Below are 26,374 nucleotides of genomic sequence, written 5' to 3'. Positions count from 1 at the left end.
TGAAGCGAGCGGAGAGTTACTTGTCGATTCTTCTCTGCAGAATCTACATTCCGATTCGGTGATAGCTTCACTTTTAACGATAATGTGAGATAAAGATTCGAAGCTGCTTTTCTGCTCAGGTGTATAGGTGCTATATGGTGTAACAAACATGTTTAAATACGTTTTGTACAATGTAAACTCGTTGAAACTGTGACGTATATTTTTATTCTTCGTTCATTCAGTTCGGTATTAGCGTGTTTCGTATGACGTAGGGCTGCGTAAGCAGTAGTTGGTGGGTTCGCGGTGTAAATTAGGCTCTGCAGTATATAAGCGCTGGTGCTGTGCGGCTCCCTTCTTTTCCTTGGTCTTCAGCCTCGGTCAGGTTCAGGGTGCGATTTTGTTGGGTGAGTTGTTGTAATATTTAACACTTTTATTTAATTTTAATTACTAACTTACTTTTGTTTTAATTGCGAATATGTGTGTAGATTGTGTGTGTAAGATTAATTTTATTTGCTCTAAAGTTTATTGTTTTATTAAATTAAATTATTGTAAAATGTTAGGATGTGCTTGTCTTTGTGGGCCATTTCCGTGTCAAGCCAGAGACGTTGGGGGTTGACTACGGAAGGGCTCACTTTCTGGTGTGATCTTCGAGGGTCCTTGGCGTGGCGGACACGTGCGGTGCCGTTGTTGCCGGTGATACCATGTGGCCGGATTTTGTGGATTGGCTACTAGGGCCCCAACATCTACGATAAAGAACCGCTTAACCTCTTTGGAGCAGCATCGGTATTCTTCCCTCTGGCCGAGCGGATTTTTTTGGCCCCGGCTGACATCGTGATGGAGATGGTGTCGTGGAGTTTGAACAACTGAACTCGAGAGACTGGCGGATGATCATCCAAGGAGTTTCTGCGGAGCCACGTGTCACGGAGTTTAACCTCCAGCCACGTGTCAGAAATAATGCGAACCCTCTGTGTAGTTTAAATTAATATTAGATTAATCAAAAATGTATTTCAGTCCATAGTGTAGATCTAAAAAAAATTCGGGTTGTCTTAAACTCGTTCGTTTAACCCATAAACGAAAGATAAAGTTGTTTCTTTATTCAAATTAGTATTAAGCTTAAAATTGTGATTCCTTGTATTAAATTACTTTCTACATTAGTCTAATTTAATTTTGTTCTCCAGTCCTATCTGATCGCTATTTTTTTTAAATATATTTATACCTCTCTGTGATTTAGTTCGTCGCGTTAAGAAAGAATTAATATTCTCTTATTCTATGTTCTTTTAATTTAATTACATTTACATATATTTACTACATATTTTTTGAACGCGCGACAAAACGTATCTTTGACATCGGAAAATGTCTCGCGCCGACATATTTGTACATCAGTTGGATACTACACAGGCGTTACATGACCTAACTTCAGTAATAGTTGACCGTGTGCGTTTGTCTAACATATTTTATTTATGTACAGATTAAAATACTAGAAAACTAAAGCTGATAACAGGCTAAAACATTGAATATCGTCACTTAATACAACTTTAATGATTTTAATAAATAAATACATTGGTTAAAGCTTATATTATTTATTTCCATTGTAACATAACTTATTTTAGAATTCTAATTATCCTTTTGAAATTCGTCTCTTTAAATTTTTTGTATAATCGTAATGATAACTTCCGACCACAGATAATGATGTCCAGTGATCGTATTGACGGGACTCATCGAAGCGTCATCAGAGACCAGCTGTCATTTCGTAACTTCCGGCCCCCATTTGAAGAATGAAGTCCGACGGTGGTCGTTCATTGATATCGTGACAGCAAAGGGTTTTAATAACAATTGTTACCGGATTTTACAAAACCATGAAAAATTATTTGGATTCGTCAATTGAGATATTACTTTTAAAATAGATATAGTCGTTTGGGTAACTGTTAATCCGAGATGTTAGATCATTTAGCCCTCATAAAAAAATATGAATAATAATGAATCGTTACAATGTATGTACGGGATGTTTCCAAACGACTGGATCAAATTGAACAATGCTTTTTTTGTGTGCGTTATTGTCAGAAGAAGGCTTGTATGAAGAAGAAAAAAATACGATACGAATTTAAAACTGCTTGAAAACTGCGTGAAATTCAGTTGAACGGTTTATAACGTCTTGTTTCAAAACATATAACATTCTCTGACATCCGAACTTTCTTGTAATGTTATAAATAGATTATAATAGTCCTTTGAGAGTTCTAGCTCTAGTTTACGCCAATAAAGACAGCATTCAAACGTAGCAATGAAACAATAAACAAGTTTCTTTAAACGTAAGAGAGCAACATAAAACAATAACATCCGAACTTTCTTGTAATGTTCTAAATAGATTATAATAGGCCTTTGAGAGTTCTAGCTCTAGTTTACGCCAATAAAGACAGCATTCAAACGTAGCAATGAAACAATAAACAAGTTTCTTTAAACGTAAGAGAGCAACATATATATTGTTTAATAAGCACATCCACGATCGCTACTGTTTCAGCAATCATTAAACAAGTAACAAGTGACAAAAAAGGAAATAGACAGAACAGAAACAGGAAGAAGACAGTGACAGAACAGGAAGAAGACAGTGACAGAAAGGAGGTCCCGTTAGTTCCAAGGAAACTGTTTGCAAATATTACAATGCAAATTATTCAGTTTACAAGTTTTGTGTATGAACTAGTTTATTATTTAGCGATATTACCCGATCTAGATATATTTTGAACACATTTTTAACTGCTGGCTGTTTCCAAACGACTGGATTAAATTGAACAATGTTTTTTTTTGTGTGCGTTATTGTCAGAAGAAGGTTTTTATGAAAAAAAAAATTGAATTTGTAGCGTACAAATTCAAAACTGCTAGAAAACTGCGTTCAGGTGAACGATTTATAACGTCCTGTTACAAAACACACCTATAGCATTCTCCGAATTCGACCTCTCTTATAATGTTATAAATAGATTTTAGTAGTCCTTTGGGAGTTTAACTCTAGTTTTGTGCCAATAAAGACAGTATTCAAACGTAGCAAAAAAACAATAAATTAGTTTCGACTAACATAAAACAATAAGCACATCCACGATCGCTACTGTTTCAGCAATCATTAAACAGACAATAGATCGGCGCGGTGAAGCTTTTGTTGCGTTAGAAAGTAGAGCTCTTTCAGAGGCAAAGTCTCATTAGTTCCAAGGAAACACAATACACAATAGACTACAATGCAAATTATTCAATTTAGAAGTTTTTGTGTATGAACGAGTTTATTATTTAGCAACATTACCCGATCTCTAGATCTCTATATCTATATCTTCTGAACACATTTTTGACTTTAGATTTTTTAACTTTTTATATGTAATTTATCTGTTTGAAGACTTATGTTATTTAAGTATTGTTTTAAAGAACATAAGAGAAATAATTTTCGCTAGGTTATGTCTGCTTTGTGTTTTGGATAATAAGGCAAAAAATGTAGGCAAATCATCACAATACATTGTATGTTGAAGATTTCTTGATTATTGTAAAAGGTTTTTTAAAAATAACTTTATTTTATACACCAAAGTAAATAACACATTTAATTGACAGTGAATCAATATTTTATTGTACTTATTTAAATAAAATATTGTATTAAAAAAATAAGGTTTGGCAATTATGTATATATACGTATCGTATAAATACGATAAAAATTAATACATAAAGCTTATTACTCGGTGCAGGATTACATAGTTGATAAAGATGTGTGGACTTAATGGTGCTGTATTTTATACAACATGTTACTAATTTTGTACTAAAACACAGTTTATATATTATTTTTCAAATGAGTAACTGCGGAGTTTCTTGCCGATTCTTTTCTGCAGAATCTACATTGCGAATCGGTGGTAGCTCTACTTTTACAAATATGATAGTTTATTTTTAAAGTTTTAATTTGTAAATGACGGTTCGAAAGTAGGGGAACACCGGGCAAGATGGGGTACTTAAGATTTAAAACTCCAGAAATCATAGGGGTTCATGTTTTCATAATCATATTTATTCTTAATCAGGCTTGTAGTTATCAATCTTACATATTAAATTTAAATCAGGAACACAGAACCATAGCATTATTAATAATATAATAAAATTTAGAATATGACATATCACCCCATCATGCCCGATAGGTCGGGTAAGATGGGGTAGGCCTAATGGGCAAGATGGGGTATAGTCATTCTCTTGACTATTCAGGAGTGCAGAACTCGCAAATGAATGTTGCTTCGGCATCATTATCATCCACCCCTAAACAGCCATAATGTGACCATTTACCACAAGAAGAATAAGCAATCCAACCTTTCTCGGAGTCAAAATGTAGCCTGTACAATATAGGCATGGAGTGTTTTCGATTTCAACATCACTCTCTTCAGAAGACGATTGTCTGATACGTTTCTTTGGATTAAATTTCTTTGTGGCTTTACTCTTGAAATAATTTTTCTCTCTGTCTGATTTCAGTTTCTCTTTTTTAACTTTTCTGTCACATTTTTTTAAAATAAATTCTTGTAACGTTACTTTAATAACTTCTGTTTATAGGGTGAAGAGGTTATGATAGCAGTTTTACCGCATCTTTTGGTCACTCTTAATGTTTTCATGGTCACTGGAAAAGGCATTAGTTACTTTGGGCTGACCTGAAGTTACTGCATTATCTTGCACTAAATTAGACCAATAGGAACATCTAGGGGAAAGACTTAAATTTAAACCTGTTTTAACTTCAGTTGTACTAGTTGTCACTACTGTCGAAGTAGCAGGATCTGTAACAACAACTGCAGTGCTCGTTGCTGTTTTTTTAAGAGGCGCTGTCACAGTACCTACAGTTTAAAAAAACCTGCTTTCCATGTCTAGTAAATAATCCACCAGCTCATCCTCTTCTTTTAGCGAGGAACTGGTACCCAAAGGTACCTTTACATTTTCCATTTTATTTTGTTTTCACGAGCCTTTTTTACCTTTCATTCCAATGTAGACTAAGAAAGGTTTTGCAGCCAACATATATCCCGTTTCTCGCTTCAAAACAACTTCTATCGCCTTTTTTATTGCTTCCCCTGACAATTTTCCTCTTTCTGAGTTTCTTTTTTAAACATATATGACTTTTTTATATAAATCATCCTAAAACAATATTTAAAAAAAAATTGAATAATCAAAACCGTGTCGGGCAAGATAAGGTATCTGATACCCCGTCTTGCCCGTTGATCCGTTTTAAAATTAATATTCAAACAAAAGAAAATTGAATAATGTTTCATAACAAAACAAGTTATTATCTGTTACTGCAGTGTACTGTAGATAGGATTTACCGAGGTGCCGCTTAAAATTCACCAAATACAAGTTTCATGCACTACGAAACGTATATATAAGAAATTTTAGTACAAACAAACGAAATCTACTTTTCGACGATAACTAAAACAAATGACTAGCCACAGTCTTAGTACTTGTGTGACTAACAGCTGTCATGGCAGATAGTAGAGAGATGGCAGAACGAATGTAATTGATCAATTCAAATCACCTAAAAGGCCTGATGCCCCATCTTGCCCACCACCCCGTCTTGCCCGGTGTTCCCCTACTCTTGGAGCCTATTTGAATAAAGCTGTTTTTGATTTTGATTTTGATTTACGAAATATGTTAAATGTCGGCGGATTTCGGTTACAGATGTCGATTCTATATCGAAAATTTTAAATGACTTTTTGAAAAAATGGTAGGTAGGTCTATTTTGTCAATAACTTCACGAATTTCGAGTGTTGGATCTGAGCAGTGTCGCTTTTTAGCCGATTTCCAAAAAAGGAGGTTCTCAATTCGAGTGTATTTTTTTATTTTTACGTATGTTACTTCAGAACCTTTGATTGGATCGACTGGTTTAATGATATATTTTTAATCGAAAGGTGGTGCGTGTCATGGGGTCTCATTAACTAATAATGAGTATTTACTTGACTACTTTTTCATCGTATTTACGTTGCGCATACAATGCCGCATAACTTTTCACTGGGTATACCGATTTTGATAATTCTTATTTTAATCGAAATCTCGAAAAAAAAATCGATTGTCATGTGGTCCCATTTAAATTTGACCAAGATCTGATGACTACTTTTTGAGTAATCGATGATAGCGCGTATTTGTTCTTTAAAACTATACTTAGGTAAATAATAAGTAATGTAATGTGTATTTAAACAGATACCTAAATTACAAATGAATTAATCTAAAGTTTTTTTTTTATTATTATTCTTTTCGTTTCGGGACTTTTGTCTACACAGACATACCAGCCCCATCATACCCTAATTCCCACTATATCTAAGAAACGGAGAAAGAATCATTGATGATGTAATATCATATTAACTAATAAATTTGTTGCATCAAAGGTTCTGTTAACACAGATTAAAGTTAAAAACGTGTTCAGAAGATATCTAAGTCAGGTGATATTATTATTTATAATTTCGAAATAATAAACTCGTCGATAAACGAAAACTTGTAAATTAAATAATTTGCAATGTACCTAGGTAATATTTGCAAACGGTTACGTCACAACAGCACGGCGTCTCTCAAATAGCTCTACTTTCAAACGCAAAAAAACCTCCCTTGCCCTGAGTCTATTGTCTGTTTGATGACTTGCCGAAACAGTGACGTTCTGTGATGTGTTTATTGTTTTATTTTGGTCGCATGCATTTAACAATGTCTGTTTATTGCTTTATTGCTTGCAATTTGAATAGGTAATGTCTTTATTGGCACAAGCCAATTACAATCTCAAAGGGACTAATAAATCTTTTCATAAAATTGGAAAGTTCAAGTGTGAAAATCTAGTTCGAGTGTTTTTATTGCAGCAAACTTTTTTTTAAAATAAAGACTAGCGCTTGACTGCGATCTCACCTGATGGCAAGTGAAGATGCAGCCTGGTGGTGCGCGCTTGCCTAGAAGATGCCTATTCAAGATACCCAAGTTATAGTTTGTTGGAAGAAAGAAAAAAAAACTAGAACAAGTGACCAACGAACACCTTTTTTTAACATCAAGAGAAAATTTGAGTTTCGAAAAATGTTAAACGTTTTTAGAAATGACGTTATATATCACTGAAGCTGAATTTCACTGAAATTCCAAGGGCTAAATTAGTCTAAGTATTTATTTCAATCTCGTTGAATTTTCTGAAACATTGAAGGTTCATTTTAGCTGAGGCAAATTCGCCTACAAGTTTGATATATAGGTATCCTCTTTTTTTAAAGATTAAACCTTTGACCAGGTGTGAGACCAGTGTGAATTTGTTGAACAATGCGTAGATATAGAACAGAACCCAGTTCTTAAGTGTGTTATTAAAAAACTACAATCTTTCAGGACTAAAAACTTGAGATAATTTTTGGTTTAGGATACCATCACCACATTTCACGTAGATAGTAAACCCAAGTATTTCAAAGGCGGTCTTATAATTAAAGATCTTTCACCACATTCTTAGCGTTATTATATTACTAGCTGACCCCGCAAACGTTGTTTTGCCATAACACAAAATTTCAAATATTTTTCTCAATTTGATCGCAGCACCAACTGTCGGGACAAACTGAAATTAAAATAGAATAATATTTAATATTTGATGCTGCGATGGTAGCGCAGTCTACCGGATCCAATGTAAAACATTCCAAAATTAACAACTACTTATAAATGAAAAATTAGTTAAATAAACATTTTCCAGTGGACCAAATAGTGAATCTAAACCATCCTCGAATCCCCTTGAACTCACACAAAAAATTTCATCAAAATCGGTCCAGCCGTCTAGGAGTTCAGTGACATACACACGCACACAAGAAATATATATATAAAGATATCATATGTTAATAAAACCAGTACCTTTCTTTCATTTACGTTACATACTTGTATTTAACGGATTAAGTCTGACTTTAGCCCACTGCCTAATGATTATTTTTTGTATCAAAATCAAACAGAAATATAATACTTTTATTTGCTGAGATATTTAACATTTAAGTCGCCTTTAGTACCGTTACGAGCGCAGGTAACGGGTTGAATTACACACACATACAAATACAGGCTTTCCGCCTCTTACTGCAGTTACATACAATGCGTAGAATAATCTGTTTGTTGACAAACAACAAAAATACTATAATTTACATCAGCACGTTACTAAAAATTTAATTTAAAACAATGCCATCAAATATTGGAGTCGGTTAAATTCCTAAATGACAACAACCGATCTGGTGTAATGTCGGTGCCCACACACCGCCGGTTGATGAGTTCTATTCCCGCATGGATATTTAAATATTAATATTTTTTTCCGGTTCGGATGTCTGTTAGTGTGGGTTTACCCGCCGTGCCTCGGAGAGCACGTAAAGCTGTCGGTACCAGTCGAATATATCCACCTATGCGCAGTAGAACAGCGTGGTAGATTAGGTTCCGACTGTTCTCCTACTAAAGAAAGACCTCTATGTCCAGATATTAAATAAAAAGTATCTTATAACATACACACACGATCGTCTGTTCCTATATTAAGCAACTTAATGCTTGTGTTGCAGGTAACAGCAGACTAGTATAGCTATATTTTTTTTTAAATATACATAGAAATAATACATATATAAATTTGATTTATTTTTATTATTATTATATTAATATTATTTATTTATTTTTTCGTAATTTTTCGTTTTTTTTTTTGTCTACTAACACAATTTTTAATTTTTTTTTATTTTTTTGAATTTTGAGTTTTTGATTTTTGATTTTACTTTTACTTTATTTAATTTTATTTTTACTTGTTGATTTTTTAATTTAATTTGTTTTGTTTTTTTATTCTAAATGTTCTTTTGTTGTACTAACCCAATATGGACTTAAAATCTAGTCTGAAATAAAGTATTATTATAATTATAAATACAAATATTACAGCCAGACTCAGGCGGGAATCGAACCCGCAAACCGCGGAACAGAAAGCAGGGCCACTACAGACTACGCCAACGGGCTAGTCAAAATATTACAGTCTGAATCCTGAATAAATAACACCATAAGCTTTATTTTGTTCATAAATTGTTATGAGAAAATAAATAAGACGTAAGTACATGGTAATGTTACACGTATTGTACCTACCCACTTAATAATAACGCTTAACTTACAGGCGAGTTATAACTTAATAATACAAATCGAGAGGAGCCAATATCTTATCTATCCATTTTTTAAATTATTTTTTGTACATAGCCTAAGCCCTATGAGCGTATAATATAATTTTATAGCTTGTTTTTTTTTTGACAATCCCACCTACATACATGCACAAACATGTAATAAATACTATATTCATACTAGACATATTCTAATACTAGCGACATCTGTCGGTCAATATTTTTTACACGTTAAGTAATCACCAACATATCATGTACTAAAACCTTCAAAACGCTGCATCTTATGCTATAAGTATTATTCCGATCGGTTCAGTAGTTTTCGCAATATAAACAAACAAAAAAACCGACTCTCGATTTATTAGTTACTAGCGACCCGCCCCGGCTTCGCACGGGTGCAATGTTGATACCAAATATACTGCAGAATGTCTTTATTTATAGTATGAAGCTAGCTTATAGCATGGTTATTAACGTAATAACAACAACATTCAAATATGCGTCGTTAGATTACACGTTGTTACAGAATGCGTTGAGGAAATAAAGGTTCACTGTTCGTTCCCGGTAGGTGATGCATGATAATTTGTAGCCTATATATTGACCCGACTTCTTAATAATATTCGTGCCAAATTTGAAGTGAATCCGTGCAGTACTTTTTCAGTTTATCCTGGACATACATACAGACAAACAGACAAAAATTCTAAAAACTATATTTTTGGCTTCGGTATCGATTGTAGATCACACCCCAAGTATTCTTATAAAAAAATATTCAATGTACAGTTTTGACTTTCCCACCATTTTATTATATGTATAGATATAGAAGTATCTTGCTAGTTCGCTAAGTAAATAAATAAATAAAAAATCAAGGTAATAAAACAAACGAATGCTTATACTATTATATATTTTAACTACGAATTAAATGATTTATTAATTTTTCGGTTTGACGACGTGGGGTAAATCGAATTTACCGCGGACGCATTTCAGTTTCACTCCGGGACAATCTTTAACCCTGAAAATGAAAAAAATATTTATATATTTATTATGTACTATAGATAACGGGCTTATGTAAAAGGCAGTAGATTGCAATATTTAATTAATTATTTTATTAGCGTTAGCGCAGCGGACGCAGGTTCGATTCCCCCCCACGACTGACATTTGTTTTTTTTTATTTAAAAACTTCGATCCACGGGCTCAAAATGCCCGTGCCTTTTGTTAATCATGCATGCATTATAATAATACCACAGGCGATGTTTCTTTATTACTACAGATCAACAGTCCTGTGACTGTATATATATACACACGGTCGAATTGAGTTATCTCCTCTTTTTTTGAATTCAGTTAAAGAACGAGACAATTTTTTTTAAAACGTAACGTCTGGTTACGTTATGTATATCTATGTACACACAACCAAAGAAACTATCCACTCACCTGCCGACTCTAACTAATACAATATTATGTTCCTGTAAGTTGTGTCCGATACCAGGTACGTACGCGATCATCTCACGTCCACTTGATAGACGGACGAGCACACATTTACGGTTAGCCGAGTTCGGTTTCTTGGGTTTCTTGATTAAAGTTTTCAGAATAACACCCTATAATATTGATATGGCATTATTAGTACCTAATTGTATTTCTAATCAATATAGAAAATATATAAATTATTTTCTATGTATATATTTATATATATGTTTTTGTTATACAACAACAACCCCTGCCCTCACCTGTTTTAACATCCATATACATTATTTAATGCTTTACGTCAACGCCATGTCCACACTTCCATTTGTAAATACTATCACATTTGAAAATTGTAAACAAGGAACAAATTTTATAAGGTCATTGATGATTTAAAATGTTCGAAATGTTGTTATACAACAAAAATATATATAAATATATACGTAGAAAATAGTTATTCACTTAGGTATATATTTCTATTATGATTTTTTTATCAATAAATATAAAAATAACTACTTTAAAAAATTAACTTAACACCTTTATTTTATTTATACTGATTTATAAAAATATATAATAATTAACCAATGATATAATAATAATATCAAACTGCAATAATAATAACAGTCACATAGAGTCACATAGTCGTAAACAATACATTAGACATCATACAGACTATACATGAAAATTTCTTTTTTTAAGCCTTTGCCAGGATACCCCTCGGCAAAGTCCCATAAGAAACTTCGTTCCCAAAAAAGGGGATTAAAATAAAACTCACACAAGAAATAAGTTTCTATTATATGCCCTCACATATTCATAATTTAGTTCTGTATAATTTACTAAGCGCAAAAGATTTTCAAATTAATACCTTGGCAAAAGGATTTCCATTGAGAGGATTTCTGGACTTCCGTTTCTTGATATGCGGACCTGTCCTGTGCATCTGAGCTAGAGACGCCATCGATTTTGATAATGTTGTTTGGAAATTTAGACTAGTTAGGAGTTCAGTTAGGGGAGCAGGCCGATGTACTAAAGACTTCGTAGCTGTACAAATAAAATAACATTAACATAGCTTCATTGAATTAGAGCACACCAGAATCTATTTTGCTCAAAATTTGAAGCAGTAAAATTGGGAAAGTATTAAATACCTCAACCTTACAGAACAGCTAAGTTAGACTGCTTGTGTTTCTGTGGTAAGGTGGTCAGATATCTTTGAAGAGTAAGGGGTTAGGGTCTGCTTGAAGGTAATGCTTCTGGTGCTGCAGGTGTCTATATACCCTCATTTGTATATTTTGTTAAATAAAAAAAAAAATTGCAAATAAGATTGTCAGCCCAAAGTTATGTAACATGGTCAGTTTAATTTATTTCCTTGAGTATTTTTATAGAGTGACAGCCAGATTGTTAAGTAGGAGTTTTGAAGCCTACAGACTAGAACGTTATACTAAGGCACAGGAGGAAAAAACTTGGGTCATTAAAAATATTGATGAAATTGTTAGAAACATAATAATGTATAAGGATATTTAGACATGGTCATTTAGATATTATTTGCTGAACCTTTACAGAATATTATTGAAGCTTATTTCAAACAACAAATATAAAATAATAAAGTTCACTATCGTTTATTTGTAATGAAGTTGGTAATCCAAATTATATTACAATTTTATAAAAGGAAAAACGAGAAAGTAGGTGCCATATTTGTTACCTGTTAGGACTAAAACTACAAATTTGATAAACATGAAACGTTGTAAATTGTTGACTAGTTAGAAAACTATACTGACAGAGCTACATTTGATTCGAAATTCTTATAGCATAAACGCACTCAGTCTGATAAATGTCTAGTAGTGCGAGCTTATTACCAATTATTACATAAAATTTAAGTAAATCATTATTTAACATTACCGCTATATGAAGAACAATGCGATTTTAATCCAATAGACAACATCGACATTCCTTTTCGTAACAAATTCATCTGAAAATCGAAAGGTAAAATGTTATGATCATAATTTGTTGTTTAATTAGTGAACTCTAAAATTTTGTAAGGAAGTACAAAGGTACGTATTATTAATTACCTTTGCGATATTAAATTTAATATATATTAGTAATTTTATTTATGAAGCTTTAAAAATTATATCGTTTTTCATAACATAACCTAAATTTCTATATTTACTCATAGATATTTACTTTAACATTTGACACGAAGTAAACGGTGTTGCACTTTAGATTTTTTTTTTTTAATATATCAGAAACAAAGAATATTATGATATTTGCAAAATATTAAAATTTTATATATTGAAATAGTAATAAATGACTTAATAAAACTTATTTATTATTATTATTTAATTCCTTTGATGTTGCAGTTTTTGTGCGAAATATTTTTTTCAATGTAGGTATGCAAGAAAACACATAGATGTCACTACAATAAGCAATTACAATTAAGTTCCACTTATCAGCAACAGATGTCACTATCACAAAAAAAATATCTAGTTGAAACTTTTTTCTATTACAGATATCAAAATGGAATTAACTTCAACTCAGTCACTTCAGAGTGCCTAGTGCGAGTTTTTTTAATCCGTCGCGCAATAACGAGCGTAAATTTTAATTTCATTTTGTATGGGAAATTCGGGATTTCAACCTAGTTCTCGGGTTTGCCGCTAGATAACTCTGTATCGATTATATCGCATACTGGGCAATTTTTTATTTTGTTGTCGATGTTGCAAAAAGGTTAATTTAAAAAAAAAGTTCGTATTTTTGAGGATAAAATAACGTAAGTTTGATGTGTTAACAAGGAAAGTACGTAAAAAGGCAAGAAAATCTACAAATTAATCAATATTTGATGAAATAACTGAATTTTCCTTTGCTTTATTGGGAGTTATTAATCCATTGAGTTACGAAATATTAAATATTATAAACCCTATAATATAACTCAGTATGCTTAAATGAAAGGTTTTATTTTAGAAATAATAAAGTACTTTTCAATAATCATCAAAGAAAACCAAGAAAAGAAAGAAAGATAGCTGAGTATTTATATCAGTAATTCCTTTGAGTTACATTACTGATATGGCCTAACTATTATAATTCGCATAGCTATTAAGTTAAAAAAGCTCAATATAAATTATTATAGTTATCTATAAACCAACATCTTCTAATATTAAATAACAATCGTAAAAAAGTCGTACTAAACGTAGGTAGGTATAACACAAATTAATATTATTTACTTACTAAAGTAGAGGACAATATCTCAGTGGAACGTAACAAAATTGTAAGGCAATGTTCACTATGGCTACCAAAATGACTATAGATTTAAAGTTATAAAAATAAAAGTCAACTTTAAAATTAACAAAAACAATTTATTCTTCTCATAAAGAAAATTGAGTAGAAAAAAATCAAACAAACAAAATTAACGTAGGTTTTGCCTCATTTTTATCAATGTTCTTAGTCTAACTAAATTCTGAAAAGTAATCAAATAATATTAAAAAAAAATCCTTTACTTACAATAACAAATAAAATCTCTTAATTTATTATGGCACAAACAACCTGACAGTTGACTTAAATAAGATGTTACCTACTTATTCTATCAGTCTTCAAATAAGAAAGTTATTTTAAGATCAACTAATAATTATTCTCTAATTCTCGAATCATTAGAATTATAATTAATCAGTCTTAGGTTTTAAGCCATACCTACTCATACCTACTCGTGCCAACTCGTCTAGGCATTATAAAAAATATTTTACTCACTCCTGCACACACATATCACAGACATAAACACCATCAACTTCTAATTTTGAACTTGTGATGCACTTTCCACAGTAAAATAGTTCACATTTAGAACATTTCGTCATGCAATTATAAAAAAGATAAATATTTTTACATTTGTTGCACGACACAGTGCGTTTAATCGTCGTTTTAAGTGCTCTTGAACTTAATGGATTTTGTTCAGTTTTACTTTTGACGATCTTCATTTTATTTGGTGTTAATAATATCCTATTCTTTAATATTTCAATTTTAACTTTTTTTAGAACAGGCTCAGTAGAGGAACATGCTACCGTTGAAACACGCTTATTTCTTGGTCTCGGAGTTTCCGATTTATCATTCATCTGGATAAAAGTTTTGTCTGCAACATGGTCAGTTTCAAATGGCTTTGAGATTATAGAATTATCAAACAATAGTTGAAATTTACGGTCTGCAGTATTTTCCGTGCTAGATGTCGTAGTCGCTTCGTCGTTTGCATCAAAATAGGGGAGGTCGTAAGTAGCATTTATGAGTTTTTTTTCTTCCTCATCCAGCATCAAGTCTATTAAAATCCCATCTAAATCTTCTGGTGTAGTGTGTGCCGGGTAGTTATTATCATGAGCATATATGACGTCGTCAACATTTTGCAAATTTGTATCTATATTCATAATATCAGAATTCACGGGAATTGGTAAGTCAGCTTGATTGATGTCCACATTTTCCTTGTTAGAAGCCAGTACATAAGGAATTCTAGGTTTTGGTAAGCAGTCTAAATTGTCAACATGAATATCAGCTGCAAATGTAATCACCTCAAAATCAGAATTACATTTCTTGGAGACTTTTGGAAAAGATTTTTCTTTCTTTTTAATGTTTAGTGAATACTTGGGACAGTTTGTTCCGTCAGTTTCAGCATCATCAGAGATATCAATAACTACAGACTCGGAATTAGCAACTTCCAGGGAAGATATGTTGTTAAAAGCATGTGTTTTTGGATCAAAACAATTACACAAACCCCTATTAGTGCCACAAAAACAAGATAAATTCCTGCACTGGATGAGGCCTGGTGAACGAGATGAGAGTTGATGAATTTTCATAGTGCTAATAATCGTTTTGAGGTTTAGTGGCACAAGTTTTTGTATATTTTCAATGTCGTTTTCGGGTATGTATATGATCTTTACTAAATCCATACATTTTGAAAGATGCTCGTATGCTTGTGAACCGTTCTCAACATCCCTCCCAAATGCGATTTGACGATCCAACGCTCTTTTAACAGAGGCTCCGATCCCATCAGCTACTCCCTTTCCATGACCTGCCTCGGAAAATGACCAGGTGGTATAGTCAGGTTTTAATTTTTCTGTGAATAAATTGAGCAGATAATTTTTTTTTCTGCCTATATTGGGATGTAGGACCATCTGAATAAAAATGGATCACTTTTGTTAAAGTATCTATTTTTCTCTTCTTTATCTATTTTACTCTTCGAAAGTGATTTTTTAGCCCAATAAATCATACCGGTGTGTAGCGTGATTTGATTTTTGCTGGCCCCAAAATGAATTGCTTGTATTTCTTCACCCATTTTACATGCGTAATTTTCCAAAAAATCACAAATAATTAGCGCTTCGTGTCGTTGAAGGTTCTTAACGCACTTTTGGTACTGTTTTTGCTGGTAAATCCAGTTAAAATGATGCATTTTAAATGTTTTTAGATTTTTTTCAAAACAAGACCTAAGGTCAAGAATGCTTCCTACTTTTTGCAATTTGAGCGTTTTTTTTTTTTTGTTGTTAATTCTTTTGTGCTCTTATTTTCCGTTTTCGTGTATTTATGATCAATTATTTCCCATTGACTCCACTTAACCTGATCTTCTTTCTTTTCTTCCAAAGGCTCGTAGCAAATAGTCTTGTCTTTACATTCTTTACATTCTTCATACATGCATTTCTTCGAATTTATGTCGCAGCATAGATTTTTTGTAACTTCCAAAACAGTGTTGGAATTCTTTAGTATTCTGTATTTCTTGAAAGCATAAAACATAAACTGCATATTGTTGTGCTTGATGCACAAGCACGTTTCTCTGTTTTGCACGGCAGGGGATAGTATATAAAAAGGTTTATATTTGTTAAAAGTTGAAGGGCTGTATTTTCCTCCCTCTTTACGATACATTGTATATAAATTACGAACTGTGTCGGTGAGATATCGAATTTGCTCCTTTTTTTTCTTAATATACGACATTGCTTTTTTCCGGCAGTTATTCTGCTTACGTCATCTCTGACATAAAAAATTTCAATTTCTTTACGTATCTTGTTTTCGGTTTTATTTTGATTTCTTATTCTAGCAGCTTCGACACGTAAGTCTTTTTAATTGTTTTCTGGATATTCTCCTTTAGAACAACATTTTTTAATGTTTGTTTTTCTTTTACGGTTTGACATTGTTTATAAGAAGTTTTCAAAGTTAATTCTAAAAGTTCTGTTCTTGCTTTCAATTTTAAGTTGTCTTTGTCAAGCGTCTGAATTTTTTTTTCTGTTGAAATTTTTAAACGGTAAAGTCTTTTTTTATAGGTATTTACTAGTTTTGTCAATTTTTGGTTTCTTTTTAAAGCAGTCTTATAATTCTTAATCAATTTACTTTGGTTTGCTATTTTTGGTTTCTTAGTACCTTTTTCTTCCTGAACTAAAAGCGGTTTTTTCTTTTGTTTTTGCTTACGTTTCTGATTTCTCCAAATTTTTCGTTGCTTTTCCTTTTCCTTCTCCGTCAGATCTTTAACTGTTTTGCTTTTAGATTTTACATATTCAGCGTGTTTCTTTTTAATACTTTCCAATTTTTCTGGATTTAGTTTTAGTCGTTCTCGATTATACGTTCTGCTGGTGTCAAAACCATTTTTGTAAAACTTTATTGTCTAAAACAAAATTATTAAGTAATATACTAATATTTTTATATAAAACACCACACCTTAGTGAAAAATATTAATTGTACGTACATGTATCGCGCCTTTACCCTTACATTGAGTTACAATTTGTTCCACTGAGTTACAAAATTTCTCAATGGAACGTAACGTTTTGTGTGAGTATACAAAACTATTACTGCAATATTCAATGTTAAACTTGCAATTAAACTTGTTTAGCGATAATTTAGGAATAAACACAATAAGAAACCAATTGCTTTCAAGCAAGTACATAAAATCATGCAATTCACCCGAGAAAACTACGTTTTTAAATGGAACAAAATTTTTACACTGCAACAAGTCTTCTCGCCCAGCCGTTAGTTATTGTAATCTAACGCTTTTCCATTTAAAAGAAAAGGATATTATTTGGTAGTTTTTGAAGAGAGGTAAGAAAATAACGTAACTCAATAAGAATTTCCACCTAGTTAGATTTTGTGCCCTAGAAATTAATTGTAATTAATTTTGTTTAATATTAAAATAAACGAAAGTGTGTTATTAACATCATTTTAAAATAAATATTCCTTTCTTTGGAGATATAATACTCCATCACGTGCTTTTTTAAAAACATTCTTTAAGGTGAAACATTATGACCAGTGTGCGGTGTGACATAGGTTTAATAACCATTTAGTAATCATAAATAAAGTTATTTTATTTAAAAAAAATAGAGTAACACTAATAATTTGTATAAATTCCGAAAGCCAATAAAGTCTACTACAAAGACAAAAACAAACGTTTAAACTAAACACATTAAATTTTTAAGAAATACCTTATGAAGTGGGTAGGACATGCATAAAAATCACATGACAATGAAATAAAAAATTGCCCTACTATTCTTTATCGTCTAGGCTGCAGTGTTTAAATTCCCATGCAAAATAATCTTCACGTATAAACGCGTTTCTGTCATGTTTCTGTGAATAAAACTCGCACTAGGCACTTCTCGATTCGACATTATTTATTTGTGTAACTCATAACTTTTGTTAGGTGGACGGATTTTAATGATTATTTTCTAAATCGAAAGGTGGTGTTTGATATGATGATGACAAGTATTTTTCGAGCCCCAATACCGTTAACAGTACTGATTAACAGTTATTAGCAACAACAACAACAACAACAACAGTTAACAGTTATTACAGTACCGTTTAACAGTTATTTTTCCCGGTATACTTACTGTACTCTGTGGCTATGGCCTAAAATATTGCGTACCTATTTAATTGGTTGTTACATCGACTGTCTCTTTCGTATTACTTGTCAATGTATCAATGTATTATAATAAGAAATCAATATTCTGTTAATATGAACAAGATTGAAGCAGTAACTTCTAAGGTTTACCAAAAAGGTAAAAGACATTTTAAAAAATCTTTGCAATGAGGATAGAATAGCAGATGTGAGACAATGCTTTTTATGTAAAACGTACGTGCACTAAGACTGCGTTAGTTTAACAATAGAAAATAGGTACTGACAAATTTGTATAAACTGGGTTTTTTTTTAATGATTGTATGATCTAAGATTAACTTATCGATTGAACATCATTGTTGATTTTGATATCATTGTTGATATTTTCTATACTACTTGTTAAATATTGTTCTTTATTTGTAATGAATGTCGTAAAAATAATATATTTTAAATAAACACTCTATTATAATATCCATTTTTATTTCAGTTACTGATAGTGGTTTCACAGAGCAAATATTTCATGTAATAAATTAACCTACCCCGTCGGAAATATGGCCAATTTCTATTTTTTTTAACTGTTTAAAATACTAAATATTTTTTTTAACTGTTTAAAATACTATTTATAGTTTATTCTCTTTGTATTTTTTGCCTTTGTTATAAATATAAATAGCAACGCTTCGTTTTTTTTTGCTTTGTTATTGTAAAAAAAAAGATAACAAACTTTATGGTGGCCATATTCGTCCACTTGAAGACAGATTTTTTTTCAAAAAAATACAAATACATGTAACATGAAATATGCAAGAAAAAAAAATAAAAATAAGAATTGTATAAAAGGCGGTCTTATTGCTAAACTGCAATGCTCTTTCAGACAACCTTTAGAAAAAGGACATAAATAAGAACAAAGCGGAATATTCATTGACAGAAAGAGTTTTTTGGTTATTAGGAATCCATTATCCACACAAACAAAGTGAAAGTTGACTACAAATATAATTAAGTTTAGCAAACATTTTAATTAATGAAAGTTTCAACACTATTTAAACACGTACCAGCTCTGGTCACGCCAGCATGCTCCGTCAATTAGAAGGTCGGTCCCAGGAGAGTGGCATGATAAGACTTACCTATTAATTCTTAAGATATTTCACATTGTACGTGTAGAGTATGCTCGTCCACATTAATATAATTAGAAAAATTTGTTAAGTACATGCTAGCTGACCAACCAGACTTTGTCCTGTCTTGTCAAGTGTCAAATGCATATCGATGCCTAACAGCCAAAAAGGGTTAAGCGACATTTTTTGAGAAACTGAGTTATATATATAGTTAGAATCGAATACAACTATATATATAAACTATATATATAGTTGTATTCGATTATAAAATGTCACTTAACCCTTTTTGGCTGTTAGGCATCGATATGCATTTTTTCCTTCATTTTTAGGAACAGACAATTATATATAACGTAAATAATTGTGTTTGCAGGCAAATGAAAAAAACCGACTTCAATTATATCGACAAGTAATACAACGTAGGTAGACGAAAAATTAGTCAAGTAAATACGCATTATCAAAGATTACTCCAAATGTTGTAATTAGATCTCGATGAAATTTAAATGTGACCACATGATAAACACCAGCTTTCGATTAACTTAAAAATCATCAAAATCGGTATACCCAGTAAAAAGTTATGCAGATTTTCGAGAGTTTCCCTCGCTTTCTCTGGGATCCTATCATCAGATCCTGGTTTTCTTATCATGGTACCACACCAGGGTTATTTCCTTTCTAACAAAAAAAAAAATTATCAACATCGGTTCATAAACGACGAAGTTATCCCCGAACATATATAAATATATATAATAATTATACTTTTTCTGTTCCTTTTAATAGAAATCCCAAAATAAAGACTGTATTTGCGTTTCTCTAAAACAAGAAAAACAACATTTAAAGCCTATAATTATTTATACCTACTAATTTTCTTACAATCTTAATGTAAAAATATTTCTGTCATCAAAACAAAGTTTTATTTTTCTGTCCTGACAATAAAATAATTGTGTTTGCTCGCAAACGAAAAAAAAACCGACTTAAATTACATCGACAAGTAATACAACGTAGATGAAAGAAAAGATGAAGATGAAAAGTAGTTATCACATCTCGATAAAATTTATATGTGACCACATGATAAACATCAGCTTTTAAAAGAGAAGGTTGCTCAATTCGACCGTATATATGTAAAGAAAACACAGCATTCATTTTATATTTCGTTACTTTTTTTTTAGTTAGAACCTTTTTGTTTATTAACCGACTTCCAAAAAAGGAGGAGGTTCTCAATTCGACTGTATTTTTTTTTTTTTTTTTTTATGTATGTTACATCAGAACTTTTGACCGGGTAGACCGATTTCGACAAATTTTGTTTTAATCGAAAGGTGGTGTGTGCCAATTGGTCCCATTTAAATTTATTTGAGATCTAACAACTACTTTTCGAGCTATATCTAATAATGCGTTTTTACTTGACGCTTTTTTCGTCGACCTACGTTGTATATTGACCGCATAACTTTCTACTGGATGTACCGATTTTGATAATTCTTTTTTTGTTGGAAAGAGGATATCCCTAGTTTGGTATCATGATAAGGAAACCAGGATATGATAATGGGATGCCAGAGAAATCGAGGGAACTTCTTGAAAATCCGCAATAACTTTTTACTGGGTGTACCGATTTTAATAATTTTTAATTTAATCGAAAGCTGATGTTTGTCATGTGGTCACATAAAAATTTCATTGAGATCTGATAACTACTTTTTGAGTAATCTTTGATAATGCGCAGTTACTTGAGTATTTTTTCGTCGATCTACGTTGTATTACTCGTCGATGTAATTGAAGTCGGTTTTTTTTCGTTTGCGAGCAAACACAATTATTTTAAAGTCAGTTAAAAATACATAGCACGTTTATACCAAACGAAAATTTTCATGAATTAACTTATTAATGCCATCTATCTAAAATAAGTTTAAACTGCAAAATGAGTTCTCTTTTGTAAAGTGTCGTATTTTACGCCATCTAGCGATAAATTAAAGCGTTACTAAACCGAGTTATAATCTGCTCACTAAACACAATATTGTGTCTATACCAATAAGAACGTGATCGCATAGACCAAGTAATGTAATATAGGGTACGTGATCGTAGAAGAGTGAAGACGGAACTTTAAAACAGTATTATTATTTGGATAAACATGGCTGCAAGTCACAAAAAATTCTCTTATAACATTCCATACTTTCGTTTAATACGGTTTTACTTTAAAGGTGCGACATTTTTAATGATCGATACGCTTACTCAAACCTTGAGTTTTTTTTTTCTTTTTTTTCCTGTAAGAACCTTCTACATATAAATAAAAATAAAAATAAAGTATTGTTTTCTAATGTTTACGCGAATTTTACTCATTTAATAAAACACTTTTTTCGGATTTTTCGGGAGGACTCCTCCCGTGACCATGGTTGCTGTAAAGTATCCGAAACGTCGGGAATCAAAAGTTAACAATAAACCGCGATAAAATCCGAAAAAAGTGTTTTATTAAAAAAATAAAGTATTCAAAAAAAAAAATAATAATAATAATAAAACGAGTGACCTGAGTTTTAGACCACACGACTAAAGTAAAACTTACGACACGTAGCTCTCTCTCTCTTTCTGTCTCCACTAACTGATATTTCCCTCTCATTTCCGTTCGTCTCGCGAGATCACACTTTTCATAACGCTCTAGTCACGCATCTCAATCGCCCGTAAAGAAGTTTTAGATCAAAAATCAGCTGCAACTGATCCAGACGTTATCGAGTTTAGCGTTCGGCAACAAATTTAGTTTTTCATTTTTAATTATGCATTTGCAAGCTGTACCTGCAACTTCATCCACTACTGCCATCTATTTTACTAGGCTTATAAATAAAGATATGTTCACCAACCTTATTTGAACGGTACTTTCAAGTTTCTGTACATTATCATCATCATCATCTTCATTTCAGCCTATTACAGTCTGAACATAGGCCTGCTGGACATAGGCCTCCACAAGTTCGTGCCAAAAAATGGCATAAACTCATGTGTTTTGCCCATAGTCACCACGCTGGGCAGGCGGGTTGGTGACCGCAGGGCTGGCTTTGTCGCACCGAAGACGCGGCTGCCCGTCTTCGGCCTGTGTATTTCAAAGCAAGCGGTTGGATGGTTATCCCGCCATCGGTCGGCTTTTTAAGTTCCAAGGTGGTAGTGGAACTGTGTTATCCCTTAGTCGCCACTTACGACACCCACGGGAAGAGAAAGGGTGGCTATATTCTTTACTACCGTAGCCACACAGCAGTACATTCTGGTATCAGAATATTCTCACATTCATTTACATTTATGTTTACAACAACCAACTTGTTCACTTCGTACCTAGTTCTTTCCGTTAATCTCTTCGTCATTTTACAAATTAAAACTTTAAAAATAAATTATTATTTTTGTAAAAGTAAAGCTACCACCGATTCGGAATATAGATTCTGCAGAGAAGAATCGGCAAGAAACTCCGCAGCTACTCTTTTGAAAATAATATATAAACTGTGTTTTAGTACAAAATTAGTAACATGTTGCATAAAATACAGCGTCACTAAGTCCACACATCTTTATCAACTACTAGCTGTGCCCGCAGCTTCGCCCGCGTTGAAATAAGTGTGTCACAAAGTTTACCTGGCAAACTTCCAGTGAAACTCTCATCAAAATCGGCTTAGCCGTTCCGTAAACCTTCCTCTTGCCATTGATGGAGCCCTCTCTCCAATGGTGAAACCGCATGAAAATCCGTTCAGTAGATTTTGAGCGAATCGATCACATACACTTTTGGGGACTTTGTTTTATAATACACTAACTGTTGCCCGCGACTACGTCCGCGTGGTTATGAAGATATGCATTACTATTAAGATGTTTAACGCAAATTATTTTTTTATTTCAGTAACTTGAAATCCTTATCAAACTGAGTAACTTTTTAAAAGGCACAATTTAGTATAATTTAATAGTTATTTTTATAAAACCTCACACCACACCATACACCACATTTTTAGTTTTATTTTCAGGCTGTATATGTTTCATACAAACTATCAACCCTAATAAAACCCCCTTAGCGGTGGAATATCGTAAAATCTGTTCTTAACGGACGTCTGCTAACTATAATCTACCTCTCTGCCAAATTTTATCTTCGTCCAACCTGGATGGATAGACCATCCAACAGTTTTTGAGTTCTCGTGATAAGTGACCTTTCTCTTTTATATATATAGATTACAATGCATTATTTGGACACTTTCTCACCATCTATAGAGCATATATTTTAAATTTCAAGTCTCTTACTTCAAAAACATAAGACTTTCAAACAAACTTCCGGCCCCCGTTTTATCCCCTTAGGGGTCGATTTTCGTAAAATCAGTTCTTAACGGATGTCTAGTTTTTATAAGGAACCTACTTGCCAAATTTCAAGTTTGTAGCTGTTATAGTTTCGGAGATTTCGTGATGAGGGAATCAACCTACCATCCCCTGTTTTAACCCCAAAAAGGAGTTGATTTCTAAAGATACATTATTTGGACACCTTCTCATCATCTATAGAGCATATATTTTAAATTTCAAGTCTCTTACTTCAAAAACATAGGACTTTCATACAAACTTGCAACCCCCGTTTTACCCTCTTAGGGGTCGAGTTTCGTAAAATCCGTTCTTAGCGGATGTCTACGTCCTATAAGGAGTCTATCTGCCAAATTTCAAGTTTGTAGGTGTTATAGTTTCGGAGATTTCGTGATGAGTGAGTAACCTCTCGCTTTTATATATATTATAGAAGATGTAATCCTGCACCGGATAATAACCTTTATCTATTATTATTATTTTAATAAAAACATTTAATTTGTCTTGAGAAAATTCCAAAATTGTTTGTGGGATTTTACTATTTCATTTAAATTTAGTTAGTATTGTTACTGTTTTAAGCGACCACGATGCCGAACAGCTTATAAAATGCTTATTCCCTAATAGAGAAACCTAGCCCAAAACCAAATAATTGTAAAAATACAAATTTCGTATTTTATCTTAGACACCTGCCTAGTGCGAGTTTTGATAGAAGAAAGAATGTTATGATATTTGCAAAATATTAAAATTTTATATGTTTAAATAGTAATAAACGACTTAATAAAACGAGATAAAATATGTATAAAACATTTAACGAATAGTAATTCTTTTTCGCTTTATTATTATTAAATTCTCTTGATGTTACAGTTTTTGTGCGAAATATTTTTTTCAATGTATGCAAGAAAACACATAGGTGTCGCTACAACAAGCAATTACAATTAAGTTCCAATATTCAACAACAGATGTCACTATGACTAAAAAATATCCAGTTGAAACTTTTTTTCTATTACAGGTATCAAAATGGAATTAACTTTAAGTCAGTCACTTCAAAGTGCTTTGTGCAATGTTTTGTTTAATCCGTCTCGCAATAACGGGCGTAAATTTTAACTTCATTTTATATGGGAAATTCGGCATTTCAACCTAGTTCTCGCGTTTGTCGCTAGATGACTCTGTATCGATTGTATCGTATACTATTCTTTATCGTCTAGGCTGCAGTGTTTAAATTCCCATACAAAATAATCTTCACGTATAAACGCGTTTCTCTCATGTTTCTGTGAATAAAACTCGCACTAGGAACTCTGATAGCGATTGTTACTCATTAGCGCGGTGCCCAACAGTTCCCACTCTATGTTGAAACCTAAAACACGCACGAAAAAAACTTATATCCGAGCTAACAGTTTATGGAAAGTTTCTCACCACTTTACGCGGCCATCAAAATCATATTCAAAAGCAAAAAAGTAATAAAATCAAATAGTATAAATCCGCATATAACTTGAAATCTCTTCGGAGATTATGTAAAGCCGCTATATAAGTGGCAAAGCCGTATTCAAAGTCGGGAAGATCTCGGCTAAAGTTTTAATTCAATCATATTGTATCAAGCACTCATCTTATAAACCCCTGTTTCAGGTAACGCTTTCTCTTAAACTGTTTTCAAAAAAACTTTAATTATACTTAATTTATTAAGTATAATTATGATCGGTTAGAATAAGTTTGAAACTTATGCGTGTTTTTAATGATCTATCATTATGAACTACTAAATTGATTACATTGAAAGCTATACAGAATATATTTTTGAATTGTTGGGATAAATTCCACTAATACATTTATGTGGCAAAAGTCTAGTTTTTCAATTGTAATATTTTTTTTGCAATTTTTTTTTAAAGATTTAATTCCTCGTCTCATAGTCACCACTAGGGCTGGTTGCTTGGAGGCACGACTAGAGCTGGTGCATTTTTTCCCAGATATCTGGCATAGCGATTCAACGGGGAAATCCCGCCAGCATTCTTGGAACCATTCTTTTTCGGATATGATTTATACCGTAACTATCTGTAAATATTTAGTTCTGTAAATTGTTAATTGTAATTATGTATAATATTGAAAAAAAAAATCTAAATAAATTTTATTTATTTATTTACACAGAAAATAATTATAAACTTATAGCAAATAACAGGCTCACAGTTTTATTGTACAGGTTCGGCGTACGCGTGCGCATGCGGATGCAGCTGCGGGTGCGTGTGCGCTTGTGCGCGGGTGTGCATGTGTGAGTTTGTGTGTATTAGTTTGTATGAATAAGTGATGCGTACCGATTGATGATAAATCTAGACGTGTATTATTATTTGTCTTTATTTTAATTTACTTAAGACTGTAATGTGAAACACTAAGCGATGTTGGTCGTAGGGGAGGGACAGAGAGGAGGAACGAGGTGTTGGGGAGATTTGAGTAGCTGGTCATTCTCTATCTCAAAAGTGGTGTGATCAGTCAAGATGGTATTTCTAAATTAAATCAACTTTAATGTTACAAATTTCTAGCACATGCTTAAACTTTTTTCGCCAGGTAAAAGGTTCCAATGTACAATTTAAAAAAAAAACGAGTTTGCCTGAGACCACACGATTAAAGTATTCTTCACTAACTTA

At 32.3% G+C, this 26,374-nt stretch overlaps 1 protein-coding gene across 4 annotated transcripts; it reads right to left on the bottom strand.

Moving 5' to 3' along the window:
* Window positions 1-9,958: 9,958 nt before the first annotated feature.
* Window positions 9,959-13,761, bottom strand: LOC123660785 (40S ribosomal protein S12, mitochondrial). 4 transcript variants are annotated; one of them, XM_045595821.1, is made up of 5 exons: window positions 13,743-13,761; window positions 12,423-12,492; window positions 11,395-11,567; window positions 10,503-10,666; window positions 9,959-10,083 (listed from the first exon to the last, which is right to left on the bottom strand). In XM_045595821.1, the coding sequence occupies exons 2-5, from the start codon at window positions 12,490-12,492 to the stop codon at window positions 10,002-10,004; spliced, it is 489 nt and encodes a 162-aa protein (XP_045451777.1). In that variant the 5' UTR covers window positions 13,743-13,761; the 3' UTR covers window positions 9,959-10,001. The 4 variants fall into 4 exon arrangements, with proteins under 4 accessions (XP_045451777.1, XP_045451775.1, XP_045451776.1 ...); XM_045595819.1 differs by lacking the exon at window positions 13,743-13,761 and adding an exon at window positions 12,593-12,733; XM_045595820.1 differs by lacking the exon at window positions 13,743-13,761 and adding an exon at window positions 12,705-12,723.
* Window positions 13,762-26,374: the final 12,613 nt, after the last annotated feature.

This window comes from Melitaea cinxia, chromosome 16, assembly GCF_905220565.1.
Source record: "Melitaea cinxia chromosome 16, ilMelCinx1.1, whole genome shotgun sequence".
NCBI classification, from domain to species: Eukaryota; Metazoa; Arthropoda; class Insecta; order Lepidoptera; family Nymphalidae; genus Melitaea; species Melitaea cinxia.
The sequence above is the reverse complement of the archived record's forward strand: the minus strand, read 5'-3'. Positions and strand labels throughout refer to the sequence as shown.

Bases quoted from the DNA above. Each gene is read 5' to 3' on its own strand.
- LOC123660785 (XM_045595821.1), bottom strand. From the start codon at position 12,492: ATGAATTTGTTACGAAAAGGAATGTCGATGTTGTCTATTGGATTAAAA. The intron at 11,568-12,422 runs GTAATGTTAAAT...TTATTTGTACAG, and splicing joins GCATTGTTCTTCATATAGCG to CTACGAAGTCTTTAGTACAT. The intron at 10,667-11,394 runs GTATTAATTTGA...TCAATATTATAG, and splicing joins ATGGAAATCCTTTTGCCAAG to GGTGTTATTCTGAAAACTTT.